This window comes from Agelaius tricolor, unplaced genomic scaffold (assembly GCF_023055355.1).
Source record: "Agelaius tricolor isolate 1412-34295 unplaced genomic scaffold, bAgeTri1.0.p SCAF_45, whole genome shotgun sequence".
Classification (NCBI taxonomy): domain Eukaryota; kingdom Metazoa; phylum Chordata; class Aves; order Passeriformes; family Icteridae; genus Agelaius; species Agelaius tricolor.
Genome location: NW_027269305.1, coordinates 3,442,425 through 3,463,276, shown reverse-complemented (window position 1 = coordinate 3,463,276; position 20,852 = coordinate 3,442,425). Strand labels below are relative to the sequence as shown.

Sequence of the window (20,852 nt, the reverse complement as noted above, 5' to 3'; positions counted from 1 at the left end):
TTTCCAGGCTCTGGGATCTGTCTAAACAGCCCTATAGAATAACTGCCTCACCTGACATTGGCACAATTGTAATTATTTAATGTGTACATTATTGTACATTATCTCTTTAAAAGTTTTTTCTGCCAAAGATGAATGTGCTAGAGCTTGAGAGCATGCCTTTGAGAGGTGACTGACTGACACCTAGTGTTTAAAATCCAGTCACACTTAAAAAAGAAATGTACACATACGCACACAAAAAGCAACCAAAAACTTTTATTTCTAGCAAGAAGGGCTCCCATTTGTTTCAAAATACCACCTCATCAGCATTGCTCCAGGTCAAGGGCTGAGATGTTCCAAAAAGCAGCATTTAAAGTGACCACATGACATACTGTCTTACTAAGTCCACAATCACCACGGTCTGATGATCATCATGTTTCCACTAATTTAATCATCTGAAGTGTGCTGCCTCTACCCCAAGTCTCCCTGTGCTGGTACATCTCACCCATTGCTCTAGAGCTGGGAGGGAAGCAACCTATCATTCACTGGTGGAGTGGCCCTGGCAAGTCCATGCTCCCACAAAGCCCAGCAGTGCAGGAAGGTGGTTTCATCAACACTTTTATTACAAGTCCCTGCGATAGAAATAGGGCAGGAGAACAAGAAAAAATCCCCAAACAAGTTATCTTGAAGACTCTTAGTTTCAAATTACCAGCACTAGCCTTCTCACCAAGCACAGGCCTTTCCTATAACAGATACTATTTTCAATTTCAAGGAACCCAAAATATGTGCAATGTATGAAACAGGTATTCTCTTACTTTATTTTTTACTGGTTTTCACAAAAAATAAATTGAAGGATATAAGGATGCAAATAATTTACAATTTCTGTATAACCCTCAAGACCTCATGCTTTCCAAATTCTTTAGTAAAGCAGAGCAGATCTACAATGAATCAAAGCTGATTGTATTAACAGTATAATGAGTATATGTTACTGTAAATTCTCCCCACCTGCAGACAGTGGGCACAATTTTGCTTGTGTCCCTCTCTTTCTATTGTTGCCAGATGTTGAAACAGGCCATGATATATACATGACTATTTCTTTTTATTAAATGTCCAAAAGGGATCAGGGATAAAGCTTTTCCATCCTGTGTGTTTTAAATAAAACTTTTTTTTTTTCTATAAAAAAAGCTTGTGAATCAAGATGCTACTGAAATTATGCAAGTGGATAAAGACCCTTGCCAAATTATCACTGAGAGTCCAGGCAAATAAAGTTTGCCTGGAAGATGAAGTTCATTAGTGGAGATGAACTGGAAGACTTTATGAAGCCACAAAGTTCTGCTGGTTTTGGGGTTCAGGTGTTAGCTGAGTGACAAGTTTTGCTATTCTCCTGAAGACAGAGGTTGCATATTTGGTTCCAACATGAGCAGTGAGCTCATTAATCCCTCAGTCTGGAAGCACACACAGTGCCTCAGCCATTCCTCCAGCTGCTCCAAAGATATTTCCAGCCTTGACCTGGGGTCCATTTTCTCCCAGGGGGTGCCTGTAGCAGGAGCCCAGGGAGAAAGCAACAAGAGGACAGCAGTATGTTCCCTGTGTCTTGCAAGGTTTGAACAAATAACCACATGAGTCAGAACCACATGAGCTGATATTGTATCTAAAAAGTCTTTGATGGATATTTTTTCATGGTTTTGTCAAGTTTCCTTTTGAGTACATTTTCAATATCCTGTAGCAAGTAGTTTAAAACTAGAGAAAAGTTTTCCTGCATAGTAGCCTTCTGCACAAAATCAAGCATGAAATGAATATTTGTTAGCTATTGTGGTCTAGAATATTTACATAATCACCCTATTTCTCATTTTTGTCATTGCTTAAAAAAAACAAATGACAGCCAGAAGCCAAAACAAACTTTAAAATGCAATTATTTTTCATCTGTATGAATGCAAAGTGATAGCTTGCTGAATCCAAACTAATTTTGTGAGTTAATAAAAACATAATAATAGTGCTGTATGGTCTTGAATAGTAATTCTTTTCATTCTTCCCCCCTACTTTCATCTATTCTCTCCTTCTTTGTGAATGTCTTGCTTTGCCTATCTATTACACTTTGTATTTTTTAATCCTTGCATGTTTTGATTTCAGCGGAGCTAGACACATATGATTGTGATTTCTTTAGAAATTTACAAAATTAGAGAATATTAAGAGGAAAGTTGAGTAAAGCTGTGGTAGTTTTTACTCAAAGATGTCAATTGCTTTGCTGGTTCTGTGTATTTCTGTGTATTTCTGTGTATTTCTAAGTGTATTTCTGAACTAAATACCAAAGTCATATTCTCTATTTATCCAATGGGTAGGGGTTTGATTACCTGCCAGGTTTCAGGAGAACCAGAGCATGGTGACAGGCTTTATATGCAATTGGCATTCAAAGCTGTGACCTGGAATTTTTTCTGAGATTACCAAAAATAGGCTGATGAGATATTCTGACGAGATGCAGTAATGCAACTCTAAGCACAACCCTGTGCTGCATCAGTCACCAAAGCATTTTTATCTCCCAATGTCACCTTTATCTTTAAAGTTACTTTGTAGGAGCCATCTGGTTCTTTTCAATGTGAGTAGACCAAGTTTTATCAGTCAGCTGGCACTGGCTAATCAAATGCCAGCAGATAACTTGCACATCTGCAATGGAGAAATGCAGGGCAGAATGGTAAGAGCACCACATGGCCCATACACTTAGTCCTAAAGAATATTGGTGCCATTTTCCATACAAACAGCATTTCCTTGGCCATGCATGGGTATCCACATACATACACCCTCACATTCCCATGCTCTTCATGTGTTTGATGCATTTAAGTATTGCATTCTCCAGCTTCTCTACTTGATAGTGATAAGAATAAAATTGTGAACCCAGGCTTCAGATTAAATACTGTGGCCCAAGTTTCACTGTCCTTGCTCATGAACAAGAATGTTTCTGATCAAAACTGCTATTGCTGGCTAAATAATGCTGGTCTGAAACATTATGATATATGAACTATGACACCTTTAACTGTGCTGGAAACTGTGCTGGTTGTACAGCCAAATGCAAAGGCTGTAACTGCCAAGCTCTTCTTTGGCCAAAATATCTCCTTTCACTAGGGCAGAGAAAGGCAGAATAATTATGTCAAGAAAATGTGGGCAGGTACTCTGAGTCTGATCATCATCTAGTGTCTAATAAGAAAGAGGTGGTCATCCTGTCTTGGACACCTGTTCTAGACTGAGATTACTGGAGATCTTCTCTCAAGATCCCAGAGCCATGGCCAGTTCTGTTTGATTAGATACCTAAACCTAAGGAAGCAAAAATTAGAATCTTGTATCTTGTAGTGCATCTTGTCACTAAAGGACAGGACTTCAAGTTAGAGCAAGAGGTGTATTTCTTTAATTCTCTCAGTGCATTTAAAGAGGTGTATTTCTTTAATTCTCTCAGACTTGCTCCAAAAACTTGCTTTGAAAACTTGAGGAACATTTCTGACTGGAAGTAGGTTGTTTGTAGAGCAGGTAGCAGTGTTGGGTAACCAGAGGAGACTTTGTGCTGAGTCCCGAGGCTCAAGGCTGCTTTGCTGACTCCCATCATCCTCTTCAAACTATTCTCCTTTATAAGCAAAGAGAAGGGGCTATTTTTCCTCAAGGAGCTTCAGTAAGGTGTGTCTGATACCTACACAGTCGCTGATGTTCAGGAAGAAACATGGACACTCAGTAATGCTCCTGGACCCGAGTTCATGTGTGCTATATGTCCTTTACTGAAGTGGGAACTTGGAGTTGAAAGCATAAAACCAGACAGCCATGACACATCACCAGGTTTTATGACCTCAGCAAAGGGCTTTTGACTCTGTACATGCATAAGTGGAGATTAAGAGCAATCTATGTGCAATGCACTGCCCAGTGTCTCATCGGGTCCCACTTCAGATCCAGAAGGTGAAATCTTACACACAGGAGTGTCATTCACCTGGAGCAAGAGCTTCATTCACAATGAAGCAAGAGCTTCATTGACAAGAGAAAGCAAGCCAAGCTGAGTAGGATTTTCAGATAATCATAGAATAATTTGGATTGGACAGGACCCCTAAAGACCATCTACTTCCAACCCCCCTCCCACCATGGAGAAGGACACATTCCACTAGACCAGGTTGCTCAAAGCCCCATCCCACCTGGACTTGAACACCAGCAGGGATGAGGCACCCTCAACCTCTCTGGGTAGCCTGTTCCACTGGTTGTTCACACTGATTTCCTCCTAACTGCTAATCTAAATCTACCTCCATTCCCCCTTGTCCTACCACAGCATGCTCTTGTGAAAAGCCCCTCCTCAGCTCTCTGGTCACCCCCTTTAGGTATTGGAAAGTGCTAAAAGGTTTCCCTGAAATCATCTCTTCCCCAGGCTGAACAACTCAAACCCTCTCAGCTTGTCTTCCTTCTTAGGACAGGTTCTTCAGCTCCCTGATCATTTTGGTGGCTCTCCTCTGGGCCTGCTCCAAGAGGTCCATGTTTTTCCTGTGCTGAGAGCTTCAGAAGTGGACACGGGACTTCAGGTAGGGTCTCACAGGAATGGAGTGGAGGGGGAAAATCACATCCCTGCTGTAGTTGGCCTTCTTAAGCCTCATGACATTCCCATAGGCCAGATGCTAGAGCTTGACCAAGTCCTTCCTGATGGCATCCTGTCCCTCAGACATGTCAACCATACCACTTCTCTTAGTGTTGTCAGTAAACTTGCTGAGTATTTTGTATAGACTGAGGTGCTTAATGCCAGCAATATACAATTTTTGCTCTCAGATCATTACCTTTCTTTATGTATGTATTGCAGATTAATCCACTATTGGACAAGATGTGTTGGATTTCTTTAGAATAATATTTTATTTTAAGGAAAAGTTATACCATTTGGGAATACGCTGGTCAAACATTTCTTGGAAAGTTCCAGATCATGGATTTTGTTTTATCAAATTTGCACTTTAGGATTAATTTTCAATACAACTGATATTATCATAATGTTTTATGTGATGTGTCTCTGGAGGCTGTCATGTTCATGTGGGCAAGCTCTGTGTATTGACCAAGGTCTCTTGTAAAAAAAGCAATTTTAATCAGAAAAAATTCTATTTAATTCTTCTATTTTCAGATAAAATAATAAAATTCCTTTTATCTTTATATTCTCTGTCTTATTTTAAATCCTGGCACTGCTTTAGGACTTCAAGCACTGCAAGCCAAAACTATATAAAATATATGTATAAAAATATATATTATAATGAACAATATAATATTCATTGTGGCCTGATTTCACTCTATGAAGTCTGCGTTCCAGATGTGAGTGGCCAGCGTAGTTCTCATCTACCCCTCTTACCTCACTTATATTGTGATTTTTTTTCATTTTATGCATCCTATATCCTCACCAAGAAAGGAATCTATAAGTTCATGATGCTTTCTAAGTGCTTCCTCTAATGATTTTTATCAGAAAGAAGGAGTTCTTTCCCCTCTTCTTGAGAAAACATGTCTGAACATTGGACCATGGGATAAATTGTATTGCCTACCCACAGAGATGGTGTCTGATCATCCAAAAGAAAAGTTGCTATGTTGACTGAGGGCTTTCCCCTCAGCTCTCAAGACAGAGGAGACACTCCAGGAGTTGTCTCTCTGAAGCTTGACTCAGTACCTGATACCCACAATTTATTTCTGCCTGATGATTTGTGTGGGCTTCAGACTGACGGGTGTGGAGGGGAGAGCACTGGTGTCCAAAGGTAAGAACACCCTTATCTTCTGTGAAAAGTACAATAGGAAATGTCACATTACCTTCTAAAGCTGATTGTTCTTTTGAGGTCATTAACTGATCTTACAGCAAAAGAAGTCATTTATAGTCCTTTTGTTGTTCAGAAATTTCTAAACTGAGCTTTCCACTTGTCACCAGCCATTCTTAATAATAAAGGAGAAACAGTGTAATATCCATTGTGGACTTTTTACCAAAACAAAAAGCACATTTAGGTGAATCAAGACTCAGCACCAAAGTATATCCTAGAAACTTTATATTTCAAAAGCACAAACAAAATTTTTATATTGTTATTTGTTCCAATCAATATTATGCTTACATGGAAAAATATTACCAGTAATGAAAGCAAGTAATTTTTAGGTATCTTCCAAACCTTCCAGAAAATTATGTCCATTATTCATTTGTATTTCCCACTTTCAGAAAAGTGCTTGCCCTTTCTTGCAAAATCATTTCATTCTCTTCTAGTCAAATAAACACACTCCCAGCTAAGAGTTGGAATAATCTGCTCTGATTGTATACATGAAAATGGACTAGCATAGGTCATCACGTCATGGAATCAGTAGGAAATATTCTTTGATAGGACAGGGAAAAATAAATAGCAAAAATGGTCAGTTCTGAACTTACAACTTCTCTGAATTAAACTTACTTTAAAAATCACAATACAGCAGAAAACTTTGTTTTCTTTGTCTTGTCTAAAGTTTTCTTGTTTTACTTACTTTACTTATTTTACCAACTGCAAAGTCCACAACATTAAAAGACCTTGTCTTCACACATATCTCTCCTTTCTGGTTGATGCGTGTTTACACAATGCAGTGACTCAGAAAGGAATATTTTGTTTTGTTTGGAGTTTTAGAAATCACTTGTGAGATACTCTTGCTGTTTCCAGAAACCTTTACTGCTTCCACCATTTCTCATGACCACTTCAATCAGATGTTGAATAGATAGTACGAGATTTGTATGAACAGCCAATCTTCAAAAAGTCTTGATCTAGCAGACAGGGCTTGGAAGCCATTGTAGCATTATGAAACATTAATTTCATTTTAACCCAAGTGGACCTCAATATTAGTTCATGTTTTCTGAGATGCTCTAATTTTACTGGTCTGAAGATCAGTTTTTTTAGAGACAAACTACAAGATACTGTTTTGTGTCTGTGATCCAAAGCTAATTTTAAGAGTTGCATGTTGTCAGAGCAGAAGTTATTTGGCTCAGACAAACTCCTATATCAGCTGTTTGATCTGTTGGAATATTGTCCACCTCATGGGAAGGTACACTTGCATGCAGATAAAAAAGGCATGTCATCTCTATAGGTCTTCTAACACGAATTCCTTCAAACATTTCTGCAGTCGAATGTTCTCATCTCTCCTCTCTTCTGGTGTTCCCAGAGTAACCTCTGAGTTCATCTCCATCGGCATTGACATATGTTGCTGTTGGATAAAAATTACATTATGCACAAAATGCACATTCACTGGTATTCAAAATTCTGTGCATTTCTACAAGCACTCAACTTATTTGGCATATATCTGGGATTAGGACATACTGCTTACTCTGTTGAACTGGAATACAAAGATTATATTAATTACTCTCTCAATCTACAAGTTACTCACAGGCAAACTTACTTAGTTGTTCTGAGCCTTAATTTTATTTCTTTTCACTCTCCAGGCTGATATGACCATTGTGCCATCAACAATTTCTTGAATCAAAAGACCACAGTGTTGTCTCAGTAATTTGTTGCTATCATGCAGACAGTAACTCCCCAGCTATGCTGAAGTCTTCTGTCAAAGGTTTATTCAGTGTTTGTAATAGTTAAGGGGCAGAAATAAATTCTTTCAATATCAGCAACATTAAATATAGTTTTTTGGTGATTATATTTTGAATACAAAGACCCCTACATAGCAGTTTACACAGTTCTAACATGAAGGGTGATACAGAATATAAAGCTGATGGTTATGATTCTTTGTTCTTCTAGCCCATATTCATAGCCACAATGGGTATTATCAATTAATTTGTTCACAATTACTGGTAAAAATGGGTGAGAAGGACTTCAGCACAGAAGAGGTGATAAATATACTCTTTAACCAGCTGAGCTCAGGGTCAACATGGCACTTTTAGCATCCAATTTGGTCAAATTATATTGACCAGAAGTGCCATAGAAATTATTCTGAATCCTGAGAATATGAGACTTGGCCTCAGGCCAGTTCTGGACCTCTTGAGCTTTTCTGAGAAGATGAGTGCAGTGAAGAGGAGGAGCACAGTCTGCTCTGGGACCCAGCCCAAGGCTTGTGGAATGAACTCCAGGGGCAAGTTCAAAACACTTCAATCTTTCAATTTGTCATTTGATTATATAGAATATGCACATAATTTTCCCCATAAATTCATTTTCAGAAGATAAGATTAAACAAAACAACCCATTCCTCTTGTCTCACAACTCAAATTATGATTCCTGGATTGAGATGATCGTGGTTACTGTCAATGATGTAGGTATATTATTAAAAAATGCCCCAAACCACAGTATTGGAAGGCATACATCTTTCTCTTGGGAAAGAAAACAGCATAAGGAAACACACTGGAAATTACTAGTTAAATTGCTGAATGCTCTACTAGATTTTGATATTGCAGTGTAAGTATAATAATATGGCAGGATAGAGTAAAATTTATAGAAATCCTGCAGAGGCTCTGAACAAATATTTTGAGCACACAGATCAGAGAAAATCCTCATTACAGTTTCCTTTTTCAATGGTGCTTTCCACCAAAAAATCATAATTTGGGCACACCTGTGCCTTCTCATGTGTTACCTTCTCAGGTAAGAAGTAATCTTACTGTCCCTTCTAGCACACAGTTCACTGTGTTGCTTTTCTGGAGTTACACAGATCTAAACTATGGCCTGACTAGCACATTTTTCCTTGCAACTCACACAGTGACAGCAATGAGAAACACTGAATGTGCAAGCCAAGGAGCTCCATAAACAACAGTCTCCAAATACTGTAAATATTTAGCCCTTGTTTTGCCAAGTTGACTAAAGACTTGTAATGTGGCATGAGATAAGCAAGCACCTGAGCTCACAGTGCATCAGCTCTTCCAAAGTAAACACCTCTGCTTGTGGCTTTGTCCTGAAGCAGGGGCACAGCTGTGGTAGATTACATTGCGTGCATTGTGCAGCCTCCTCCTTCCTGCTAGAAGAATCTGCACATTTGCTACTGCAGAGCCAATGACTTCCAGATCACCACAAAAAGTTCCCCTTGATAGCTGGCTGACATGCTTACATGTATAACATCCCATAATGACTATTCCTTAGGGACTCACGGTGATCACTCCTTAAAATGTTGTTCCACTGAGTGTGGATATGCTGAAACACCTTGGAGCACAAGGGACATTTCAGTCCCCTGGGGATTTTCTCCATCCTGTCTACTGACATCAGTCCTGTAACCTCCACAAGGTATTCCGTTCTCACAACAAATGCTGTACATACCTTTTCCCTCTTTTTTTGTTTTTTTTGTTTTGTTTTATTTTATTTTGTTTTGTTTTAATTAGATGCTGCTCTAAATGCAATGCTGTACTATCCAATTGCAAGTAATGTCATGCGTGTCAGTGTGGTGAGAGAAAAAAGAGAAACAAGACACCCTACCTGGTGGTGAGTCTCATCTGCTAACCACGCTTTGATATTATTTGAAGGATGAGGAACAGGTGTGGTTAAAACTTCCAGGCATCTGTACCTGCAAGACAGTGATACAGGCACGCTACTATTCTTGTCTGCAGGAACAGATCAGATGTTAATATAATATATATTTGTACTTTATATTCCAATTCCAAGACAGGCATCTACTATTTCTAAAGCCATTTAAACATTTTTTTCTTTCTTTTCACTGTAGACACTTTTTTCAACATTTTCACTAGCTCTTCTTTAGCCTAACTGGTTTTTAACCTGCAAGAGTTTTAAAAGGACTGGATATATATAAAAAAACCTATGATTTCTACACAAATAGTATTTCCAAGCAAAGTGAGAACTTGTGGCATGCTACTGTGTCTGTAGCTTAAAAAATTATTCCTATGTACTCTTTACATAGTTAAAAATTGATAATTTCTTTTATAAAAATCAGGAATAACGATTAGTCACTAATTAAATAATAAGTTTACTTTTATAGAAGCTCTACTTACATACTGCACCTTCCAAATACTAAGGTATCTTGAGTCATCATCCTATCCTGGACAGGTTTATTTCTCAGTTCAAGAAAGCCTTTGCTGCCACTGGCAGCTGTCAATAGGGAAGCTATGTTGCCAGGCAGAAAAGTAGTGGCATAGAGAGAGTTAGCAGCATTAACTGCTGGTGGGTGCAGGGCCACTACTAACCCTTTGCTCTACTATTGGTATTAATAGTACAGCAAAGGAAATTCATTCCACCAGCCTGACTTCCCTTTTTTATTTCTAGTAAAGTCTAGTTTAGAGTGAATGACTACTGTCATAACACCCATGGATTATGAAATGAAATTGGACAGCATGACATGAAGTTCATCTCTGGCCTGATTAATAGAGGTGGCCTTGAATGCAGAATCTGTGAAAGCATGGAGTAGAGTCACACTGAAGATAGAGTGGCAGTTGTCAGAGTAAGATTAAAAATGTCATTTATAGTTGCAGAAATACATCAGAGAGTAGAGTGTGAGACTGGATCTGTGGGGGACTGTGGTAGGAGCTGTAAGAGAAGAATTACAGGTGTCAGTATCTTACACTAGGTCATAACATCAAGCACTAGTTTGTTAGAACAATAGTTGGAAAGGAACAATTAACTGCTTCTTGAGAAAATCTGTGTTTGACTTTTATCCATTGTATGGTTTACTCTCATCCTGACCCCTCTTCCACCAGAAATTTATACAATCATCAAAAATGTACACTACCTTCTACATGCATATATCAGCAGACCTCCAAGGAAAACCAGAAGACAAAATAATGTGAGGCTTAACAATAGGATATCCACTGTCTTTTCTTAAAAAAAAAAGGAAAAGGAAAAAGAAAAAGAAAAAGGGAAAAGTAATGTTAATTATATGGGAGAGGCTAGGATAGTTAATAAATTGATGAATTGCATATGGACTGATAAATATTGCTCTATTTCTGCTATTCCTGAACTGTCACAGATTTAAAGAAATATTTCCTGGAGACTTTTTTAGGGGAAAAGGGCTTCTGACTTCAGCACTGTTCCTTCCTCCACTTCATCCTTCTAGCCCTCAGCCTTGCTGCTGTCTTTGACCAGCACTTCCTCTTGCTTCCTTCCATTGCCTCCTTTTCCTGGAATTCTGCTCTCATATCCTGGGCATGGCCTGTCCTGCCACTGGGTATTTCCACACAGCCTTGACTCCTCTGGACCTGAAACCCTCTGTCCATCTGCTCTTGGTGTTTCTGCTGCTGCTCCTGAGCTCCTACTGCTGCTACCTCCCATCTCCACACACCATGGGTCCCCCTCTTCTGCCTCCTCACCACTTCACAGCTGTAACTGATTTAAGGCAAGATGGAAATAAAAGCATTTTGTCAAGCAAAATATTCTTTTTGATTCTAGCAGCAGCATTTGGTTTCTATTATACTTACCTTTTTAACCCTGCTTGGCATAGTCCTAAAGAAATGGCATCAATACATATTTTTATTGTTCAACAAATACTACTACTCTGTACCTGGCATTTCTTCCTCCAAAATACCCAAAATAGCAATGTATTTGGTTGACTCAGAAATTATTTCCGGGAAATTTTATTTCTTGTTTAATATCTAGCTTCAGAACCACAATTAGTTTGGACTAGTTTTAACTAAGTATTTTGAAGAAAAACAGGCAAGGACAGTTCTTAAAATATTTATAGTCTGAGGCCAGTTAACCAGTGGTGTTAGGATCAATCTAGATTAAAAATCAAAGTATAAAAGAATGAAAGTTCTGAGTTTGAACCCATTTATTCCCACAAATTTCATATGAAACCAAGAAAAGCACTCAGAAACTTGTGGGCAGAATTTATAAGAATATGCCTTATCTTCTTTAGGTACAAAACTACTCTTTATTCACTTTAAGATGAAAAGGAAGTTACTTTCTTCTTGCTGTCTGAGGTGAAGGCTCAGAAAACTTATTCTGAACCACCTCTGGACTGTGTAGTAGAATTTTTTTTAGTTTGTGGTAATTTCTCTGCATCATTCTGCTAACCCTACATCGTGCACACACCCAGGAGAAGAGGAAGTCCTGTTCTTATCATCAACTGAACCACAAAGGGGTTTGCTTCTCCTGCTTTCTTACTTCTTGCACTTTGGAGAGCAGCAAGAAAAAGCACATATATTCTTTTGGGTAGACCATTTCATGGTGTTTTGTTTTTTGTTGTTTTTTTTTTCAGATGCAAATGCTTTAAGTTTGTCAGAAATAACAGAACTTTGAAACCAAAACTAGTGGCTTGGTTTGCAAAAATGCAGAGCACTTCTGATTTACTACAAACTTCAAAGTGATCTCTGAATGCTCATCAGCTCTAAAAATTAGACCAATTATTTCAAGTTTCTACATAAGAATAAAGCTGATTAAACATTTCTTTTTTTAGCAGAAAGTTTTTATAGTAAACAGCTCAGTTCAGGTTAAATTGTGAAGGTTTTTTTCGAGGGCATATGCTAATTCCAAAGGAGAATTAATGTTTTCCTCATGAGAAAATTAGCAAATTCTTTTCATGTCAAAGGAACATTTCAGAACAAATATTTTAGTTATGTTTTGAATTATGTTATTTCATTTTGATGTTTCGGCTTTTTTTTAAATGAAGGGGTTTTTTTTAAATTAAGGCTAAAATGCCTTTTTAAAATGCATTCTTAAAGAAATGTTGCACATTTCCTAGATGAAACAGTAGAATGTCAAGGAGAAACAAACAGAAAGCAGGTCATGCCATGCTTCTTCAAGAATTTCAGTAGAAAGAGATCCTGTAACACCAGAAAAATAGACATATTTCAAAACAAAAATATTGAATGGATGTGATTTTTTCAGGTTACTTTCATAATGTCCATTTATACATCTTTCCAATTAGAAACAGATAGAATAATTTCCACAGAATACAAAGTAAAATGGACAGAAAAATTTGTCTTAGCATGAAAGGAGGTATGTAAAGAGATTTGGCTGAGCACCTGACCCTCCAATGGAATAACTGCATATATTAATTTTATAAAAACCACTGATCCTTTCTGAGTAGGAAGGAGGGAAGGAGGGGAAATGCTGCACCACATGTGCAGCATGCTCCAGGATAAATCATCCTGCTGCACTGAACACATGCAGATATTACAGCTCATGTGCCATGGGGGTCTTGTCCATCATAAACTTTTCTGAAGTGGAGAAAACATGCTGTGATTCTCAAACCTCAGCAACAGCTGTGAAGGAAGCTGGGAAAGCAGCAGTGTTGAAAACAGCTAAAGGAGACTGCAGATGCTGAGAGAAAGGTTTGGTAAGCTGGAACCAGAATGGGTGACTGCTCAACTCCATTTCCTTCTTCTGCTGAAAGGCTGGCAGGGACCAAATAAATCTACATGCCTCCTCCCAGAGGGCCTCTTCTGATTTCCCCTATCTACACATCAGATGTGGCAGCCTGATGCCAGACTGGGCTGACCCCTCCTAGGCCATGCAGTGGTCTTAGACTCTCTCTGTCTTTAGTGAGAAGAAAGGAGAATCTCTAAAGAGGAATTCAAGACTCTTATGGCCTGAAAATTTCTCTCCTTCACCACAATGAAAATAAAGGGCAATTAAGGTTTCTCTCTCCAGATATTTCACAAGTGGAATGCTTTTGAAATTAAATGGAGGAATTTAGGCCAAAAAAGGTTTCAGCAGACCAGTGGGATACAATAAGGCATCTGATAGAGCAGGAATCCAGTATCCAGTAAACTCTATAACTGAATTTACGTTCAACCTATTTCAAAAAAATAACATCTCACCTGGCATTTCCTGTCCTCAGAAAAATAGGGATTTGAAGCTCAAAGATCAATAGGACATATTCCAAAATACAGTCTGTTTTATTAAATAATGACACTCACCTTGTTTTGTTTTACTACCCATAGTACTGTACTTTTTTTTTTGCATGCTGACACACAAGTTTTTCTGTATAAATACAGCCTCACACCACTGTACTACTTCCCCTCTGCCTACGCTGATGGTAGAAAGCTTCTGCATGTGGAGACATTTTTCTCATCATGGAAAGTACACCAGTGTTAGGGGTTTTCTTTATAGAGGTTGAAGGAAAAGTACTGCAATACTTTTGTTTACTTTGTTTTTGCAATGCTCTTGTTTACTTTGTGCTCGAGTGAAATGTTGGGGCCAGAGCACATACATTTAAATAAGAGCTAAACCATTTCCTATCACTGTCAGATAAGAAATTATTCCATCAGTGTAATAAGGGACATTTTGGACTTAGTCCTTAAAGACCATATGGTTTGATGAATGGTAGGACTTTTGTGGATTTCTTGGCTTACTAACTCCAGTTGAAAGTATTTTTAGACATGTGTGGGCTGTCCTTTGCAGGGCAAGGCAACAAGGTGGAGGGATGACGGTGTAAGGCCCTAGTCAGCTGCTAACCATTATTATTTCCTAAAGGCTGTCAAGAGTCAGGACAACAGTTCTGTAAAAAGCAGGGAATTAGAACTCAGACTAAGGACTCTGCTTCCCTACAGCAGAGCTGTGTGAGCCTGGTGTGTGACATGGACACTCAGGTACAGTTTTGCCCCAACACCAGCCTGGAGCAGAAAAGAGGCAATAATGAAGTAAATATATTGAATGGTAATAACATAACCCATGAAAAGAGTAATGAGTAGTAAGTACCTAACTTACCATCATGAATAAACACCGGTTCACTCCACTCACTCCAGATCTTGTTTGCTATGCAAATCTCTTTCTTTACCCTCACTTGTGCTGCACATCTTTTTGCTGGCTTATGAAATGGATACTTATAGTTCTCTGCAGTGACATTTGCAATCTATCAAGAGAGGTTTAGGGGATTGTTTTAAAATATTTTGCATTGCAGTTCAAACAGATATAAACTAGGGATGTCAAATACTACTATTTACATCTCTAACTAGTAGGAAGAGATTTTCAGAACAAGTTCTTATGTCCAGATACAATTGACTCTCATCTGATGTGTGTTAAAACTCAGAACTGAACATGAAAAGAGACTGGAACTGATAAGATACAAGGAGGTATCATTTATGGCAGGACATTAGGAATTTGAAAACACTGATTCCCCTTTCATTTTTTATCACACCACATATAGGATAAACACAGTAACTATGGAACTGCAAGTTTCAAGATTTTGGTGTGGGTAGTCTGCTACACTTGCTTCTCTGTTAGAATAAAATCTTTCATTTTTCACCTGAAGAATATCCATTGTTTTTGTGGCTATCCTGAAATATCTTTAATTGTGCCTATGAAAAAAAAAAAAGAACATCACTTCAACAGATCAAGCCCAAACATGGAGTGGTGGAATTTAAAGAAGAGGGATCTTTAAACAATCCCTAATCACTTTTAAATACTGAAGCAAACTTCTATAAATAAACAATGTTAGAAATTTTAGAAGTAATAAGAAAGAGAGAAAACTCTTGCTTATAGAAGTTAAAAGTGATGTTAAAAGGCTGCAAAGAAGTAGAAAGTATGAATCTCATACAAGGAGAAACATGGAATCTTTGCTTCCTTGTTGTTAGGAAAGCATGATCTGTTCTCTTCATACTGACTGATGTGGTGTGGATTTGACTCTGTGCACCGTGTCAGTTCTTTCTCTTCCCTTTAAGGCTTTTCCAGTTCTGGTGTCTATTAATATTTTGTGGTACCCAAAGCACAATATGAAACTTCAGGGGAAACCCAGCATCTAGACGGGCAAGTTAGTCACAACCTGCATCTTACATGTGACATGCTGGTCATATACACTTAAATAACATTTGACCTTTGCCTAACACAAAATGGTTGACTTAGTTTGTGGTTCAATGCAATCCACAGGCCTTCTTTCTTCTGTGATAACTCCTATATTTTAATTGCTTGTTTTGTGTTGACATATTTGACCTGAATTTCCTAATCATAGGATTTTCCTTATTACTGAGATTTGGCTTGTTGATTTCAGACTTAACCAGAATTTCAAAGTCTAATCTTGTTTTCCATGGTACTTGACAACCTTTCCTAGCTTTCAGACAATATTCTTTTTCTATAACAAAAAAAGTCAATACAGTCTATGTGATAATAGTGTACAATTCAAATTTAATATAGAAGACAAAAACTCCTTCACTTCAATGCAAGCCTGACTCTGAAAGATTTCATAAAATGTATTGATTTTTCATTTTTCTCAGAAAGACAAATTGTATTGTTTATTAAAGATAATGGGATTTCTTTAAAGTTTGTTTGAGATTAAATTCTGTTAAGTTTGAGGGATGCCTTGTTTTTGTGGAAGTTGATTACCTTATGATCTGTTATTTTCACTTGGTACAAAAAACACTTCTTCCTTGCTGAACCAATAGTAGGTGGAGGTTTCCAATGAATTTTAATACTTTTGTTTTCAAGGGAAACTGAGACGTTGATTGGCGGGTTCAGCTTTTCTGAAAAATAAAGAGTGCAGAGAGACCTTCTGTACCTCATGCTTTTTCTTGTATTGATACAGATGTAAAACAAATGAAAGTACATCAGTCCTTAAAATACACAGCTGAGTGTTATGGAGTTTACCACGCCCAAGGACATTCTAGCGAGTGACACATTTTCTTTGAAATTGCAGTTCAGTAAGTACCTCAAAATAAAGGGACGTAGTTGGAGTTTCCCATGTATCTTTCTAGGAAAGGCAGAAAGAGGGAAGGAGAAGAAGGCCCTCTCCAGAGTCAGTGTTGGTGTTGAGGAGACCTTGAGGCTGCTACTGGCTCCACGTCTTGTAGGATACATGTGTTTTGTATACCCTCAGTCCTTGTATTATTACTTTTAAAAAATGGAATTTCATGTCTCAAAGAGGGGTTACAGAGGGGACACTTATAAAGGCTTCATAGAATCTTAGAAGGGTTTGGGTTTTAAGGGGCCTTAAGGACTACCTAGTTCCAAACCCCCTGCATGGACAGGGCCACCTCCCATTACAGCAGGTCGCTCAAACCTCCATTGAACATGTCCTTGAACACTTCCAGGGATGGGGCATCCACAATTTCCCAGAACAACCTGTTGCCCAGAGAATTGTCTGATTCAATACGTGAACATTTCTGCAGATGCCTAAGAAATATCTCTCTTTCTCTCTACTGTAGAGGAGCAAGCAAGCACTTGCTGTGGAGGAAGTACAGTATTGGACATTTGAGTCCCCAGGATTTCAGCTCATGTATATATTCACCTTATATCTGGACTCATATAAGCAAGCCTATAGTTATTCTTTAGCATGGCAAGTGTTAGAGCACTGCTGCTGAGTGTGTGCTCAGTACCCAGGCATTCTCAGTCCTTCTCAGCTGCTGCTGGATTTCTATGAAAGGAAGAACTCCAGCTGGAATTTTCTGAAAAATCCCTCCCAGCAGAGGCAGAAGTGCATGGCAAGCTTCTGCAGACAGGGTCGCTGAGGTCTGGGGATGACAGGGCTGCTCTCTGAGAAAAGCCAGAGAGGGTGAGTGGCAGCAGAGCGGGTCCCTGCAGCTCCTGTGCTTGCTCTAGCAGCCTTTGAGGGTGGGGGCACACCATGAGCCCTAAAGAGACATGAGCCATGAGAAGAGGAAGAAGCAGGGGTTTTATGTTTAGTCTCTAAAATACTGCTGCCAGACCATTCTCCCTTCTGTAAGGATGTCAAGAATAGGCAGCAATTTCATTTCATCCTTTTGTCATATGTCAGATTATAGCTGGCTCTGATTGCAGTGAAAAGCAGTGAAAAGCTTTAGGTAAAGCAAAAAATTTTAATGTCTTAGAAAAGGTTAGATGAGATCTAACTCAGAATAAATATTTAGAGTTTTAAATTAAATTTTTATCATCCCTTGAGCTATGACTGATTCCCAGGTTACAGGTCTGGAAGACAATCAACATGTTAAAGACTTAAAAGGCATTTGAATCTGCAATCTTTGCTAAATTTCAGGTGAATTTCTTACCCATGAGATTAATTCAAACTTCCCAGAGAAGTTAGGAAAAGTAATTTTATATGATCATTCAAAACTGTTGATAATTAAAAATAACTGCCAAGATATTTTTAACTTAAAAAATAAATAAAAATTCTACTAATGTTTGAGAATATTCATGTTCTTAAATTCAGGTTATAAGTGAGACTTGTGACTATTTCTGTTCTTTTTCTTAATCACACTTGCTCAGCATTATAAAAAAAGGATAGAAAAGAAAAAAATGGAGAAACAAGGGTGCAATGCTTATAAATTGTTTCCTCACATTAGCCTATCTTTTCTTTTAATTAAAATTATAGATAAACAATGTTATTAAATCAGACAAAAAAATTTAAAAATACTTCAGCCCTAATCCATTTTGTTTTATCATTGTGCAACATTCACACTAAGATGAATGCCTAAATAGTAAGAATTAATATTATGACTATGTCACACCTATTTCCTTTTTTGCTTTTCGTGAAGTAACCAATAAATAAAATTTTCATAATATACAATAATAGACAATATTTACCTATTTTCTGAGGTGTGAAAGCTTTGAAATAAGACAGTCCTCTTGAACTATTTCTCAAATTTCTCACAGTTATATTTAAATTTATTTTCCTTGATGGTTGGAAATGTATTTCTTTCATATAGCATCCAATATTTTTCTTCCTTACATTTTTTATATATTGCTGGCATGCAAAAACCTTTCCTACATGTCTGTGAGAAGGAAATATAAGACTTTTTAAAATCAAAGACTTAGGTCCAAAATCATGGTTTCATACTTATTTTGCTAAACATCCTTTACCTGTATGAGGTAAAGACCTGGATATCTTCAGGAGCTTCTGCTTTGATGTGCCAGGTGCAATTGAAAAAAGAAATGTTATATATGATGCATGAAAGATTCTGAATGTAAACTGCAACAAAGAAATGGTAAAAAGAAAGAGTCATGTTGATTGTACATTGATTTCCTAATAACAACATGATGGTTGCCTTTACAAACCCATTATATTGGCTTATTTCTAGAAGCATGAAAAAGTACTATCTGAGAAAAAATAGGCCTTTCTGCTTTGTAGACTGTGAAAATTGGGAAGCACATCTACTACTGACACCAAAGCCTTACTGACCCACTTAAAAACAAATTAAAATCTCTGATCTTTTAAGAATTGCTGAAATCATGTGATACAGAAGGCAATCTTTATGATACATGAGTTGCTAGGGAAATGAAAAGAGTGTTTGGGTCATACTGACATCTTGCTCAGCAGAGCTGGAGTTTTCTGAATCTGAACATATCTAATAAAGGAAATAATTCTGCAATATCTCAAGGTATTATGAACCATATTCTTAACATATCTGAACAAAAACATAAAAAATAGCAGAAGATAATAATGAGATTTCAGAAATTCTCCAAGACAGGAAATTATCATAAATGCTTGGATATCCTAACAACAAGCAGGAAATAGCTGACCTGGAGGTGCCTTGTAAGTAAGTTCTGTCCAGTCACTCTCCTTAATTATGTCTTCTCTTTCTTTTGCAAAAAGTTGTGTCTTAACTTTAGCATTAAAACCAGAGTGTAATTGAAGATGTATTTTCTTTTCCTTCTCTTGCAGTCTTTCCTAGGAGGGGGAAGAAGAAACTCCGTGAAGGTAGACAGTTCTAAGTATTGAAAGGGAAATTATGCAAACTTATCTACAGAATAATATGATATATTATTTCACTTTACACTATGTGCAACTTCTGAAGGACTTACTTTCCTTTCCTTAGTGGTATTGAAGAACTTATAACTCAAAATATACTTCACGGTGTATTTCTTGGTTTCTTCTTTTGTCAGGTTATTGTCCCAGGACAAAATAACTCTTGAATCATCCTTGGTGGCCCACATAACATTATGCAGCCTAAGTGCATCTGCAATTACAATGATATTACATAGAGAGAGGATCCCCCACTGTGTACACTAAGGAATTGTTTCTCAGCAAGGCTTGCATGCCCAGTAGCTCTACCAGGACTTCTGTTCTTGCATGGAGAAGGAATTTCTGAGCTTGGCTGAATATGACTTTCAGCAATTTGAATCATGCTGCTCTTTGCAGCTCTCAAAATTAATTGATTCACTTTTGCCTGTCTTGAACACCTCTCCTACTGCAGGTCTCTGTTTCTCCCTACGGGCCATAGAAAGTGCCTTGACAGGTTCAGATTGGAGATCTGGGAAGGTTAACATAGGATGAACTGTTAATAGCCTACTTACCCTTTATGTCTTCTTTTCCACTTGCCAGGATTGTGGAAAACAGTTTCTTATGTTGGAAAAAGCTTAATATCAGCAGGACACGAATGACTGTCACATGTGCCATAGCAAATGTTTTGGGCCACAGGTCTGAGGGAACTGGAGAGTCTTTAGTTATAAACTTGGTTGAAAAAGTAGTTAGAACATGATGTTTTCATTTTGCACCTGTGAAATATTAGGAAAGGGTCACCTAGATGCTTAAAAGGTGTCTAAAGTACAAAAGGTAAATATGAAATGACATCTCTTTGACAGGTCTTGTTGACTGGTGCCTGCTGTTGCCAGGATGTTTGTACTCAAGCCCACTCTTTGACAGGGAGCCAGGGCCAGAGAGAATGTGTGCCATAGAGCACTGGTTCTGAGTGACAGCACAGCTTTGATTGCAAGCCAACAGCACAGATATGACACTACTGACACTGCAAGCGTTCAGGCAGGGCCCCCCTGACATAACCATGGCTTGATTTAAGCCCAGCAGCTCTCCTTGTGTGTGTTATCTGGCCTCTTGTGACCATAGAGAACTGTCATTTCTAGACTGTGACTTGTGTTACCTGGTTTGGGAGGATATGAACCATTAGAGATGAATCCTGCCATTTGAAAAAGTATCAGCAAGAGAATTTCAGGTGATTGCTAAATTTGGAATACAGTGAGCAAACAGATTCAGACTGATCAAAGTTGGTTTTAGCAAGACAGCATTGTTATTTCTCTGAAGGGTCTCATTCAGAGGTTGCTTTAATGTAAAACAACATTTGATACTCTCTGTGTTCATATGCCTCCATGTTCAGA

General features: G+C 38.0%; 1 protein-coding gene across 1 annotated transcript; it reads right to left on the bottom strand.

Annotated features, from left to right (window-relative positions):
- Positions 1-7,041: 7,041 nt before the first annotated feature.
- Positions 7,042-20,139, bottom strand: LOC139604163 (interleukin-5 receptor subunit alpha-like). The gene is made up of 10 exons (XM_071455203.1): positions 20,037-20,139; positions 19,545-19,699; positions 19,263-19,410; positions 18,603-18,711; positions 18,327-18,514; positions 16,155-16,291; positions 14,544-14,688; positions 10,627-10,714; positions 9,363-9,450; positions 7,042-7,164 (listed from the first exon to the last, which is right to left on the bottom strand). The coding sequence occupies exons 1-10, from the start codon at positions 20,137-20,139 to the stop codon at positions 7,042-7,044; spliced, it is 1,284 nt and encodes a 427-aa protein (XP_071311304.1).
- Between the last annotated feature and the right edge of the window lie 713 nt (positions 20,140-20,852).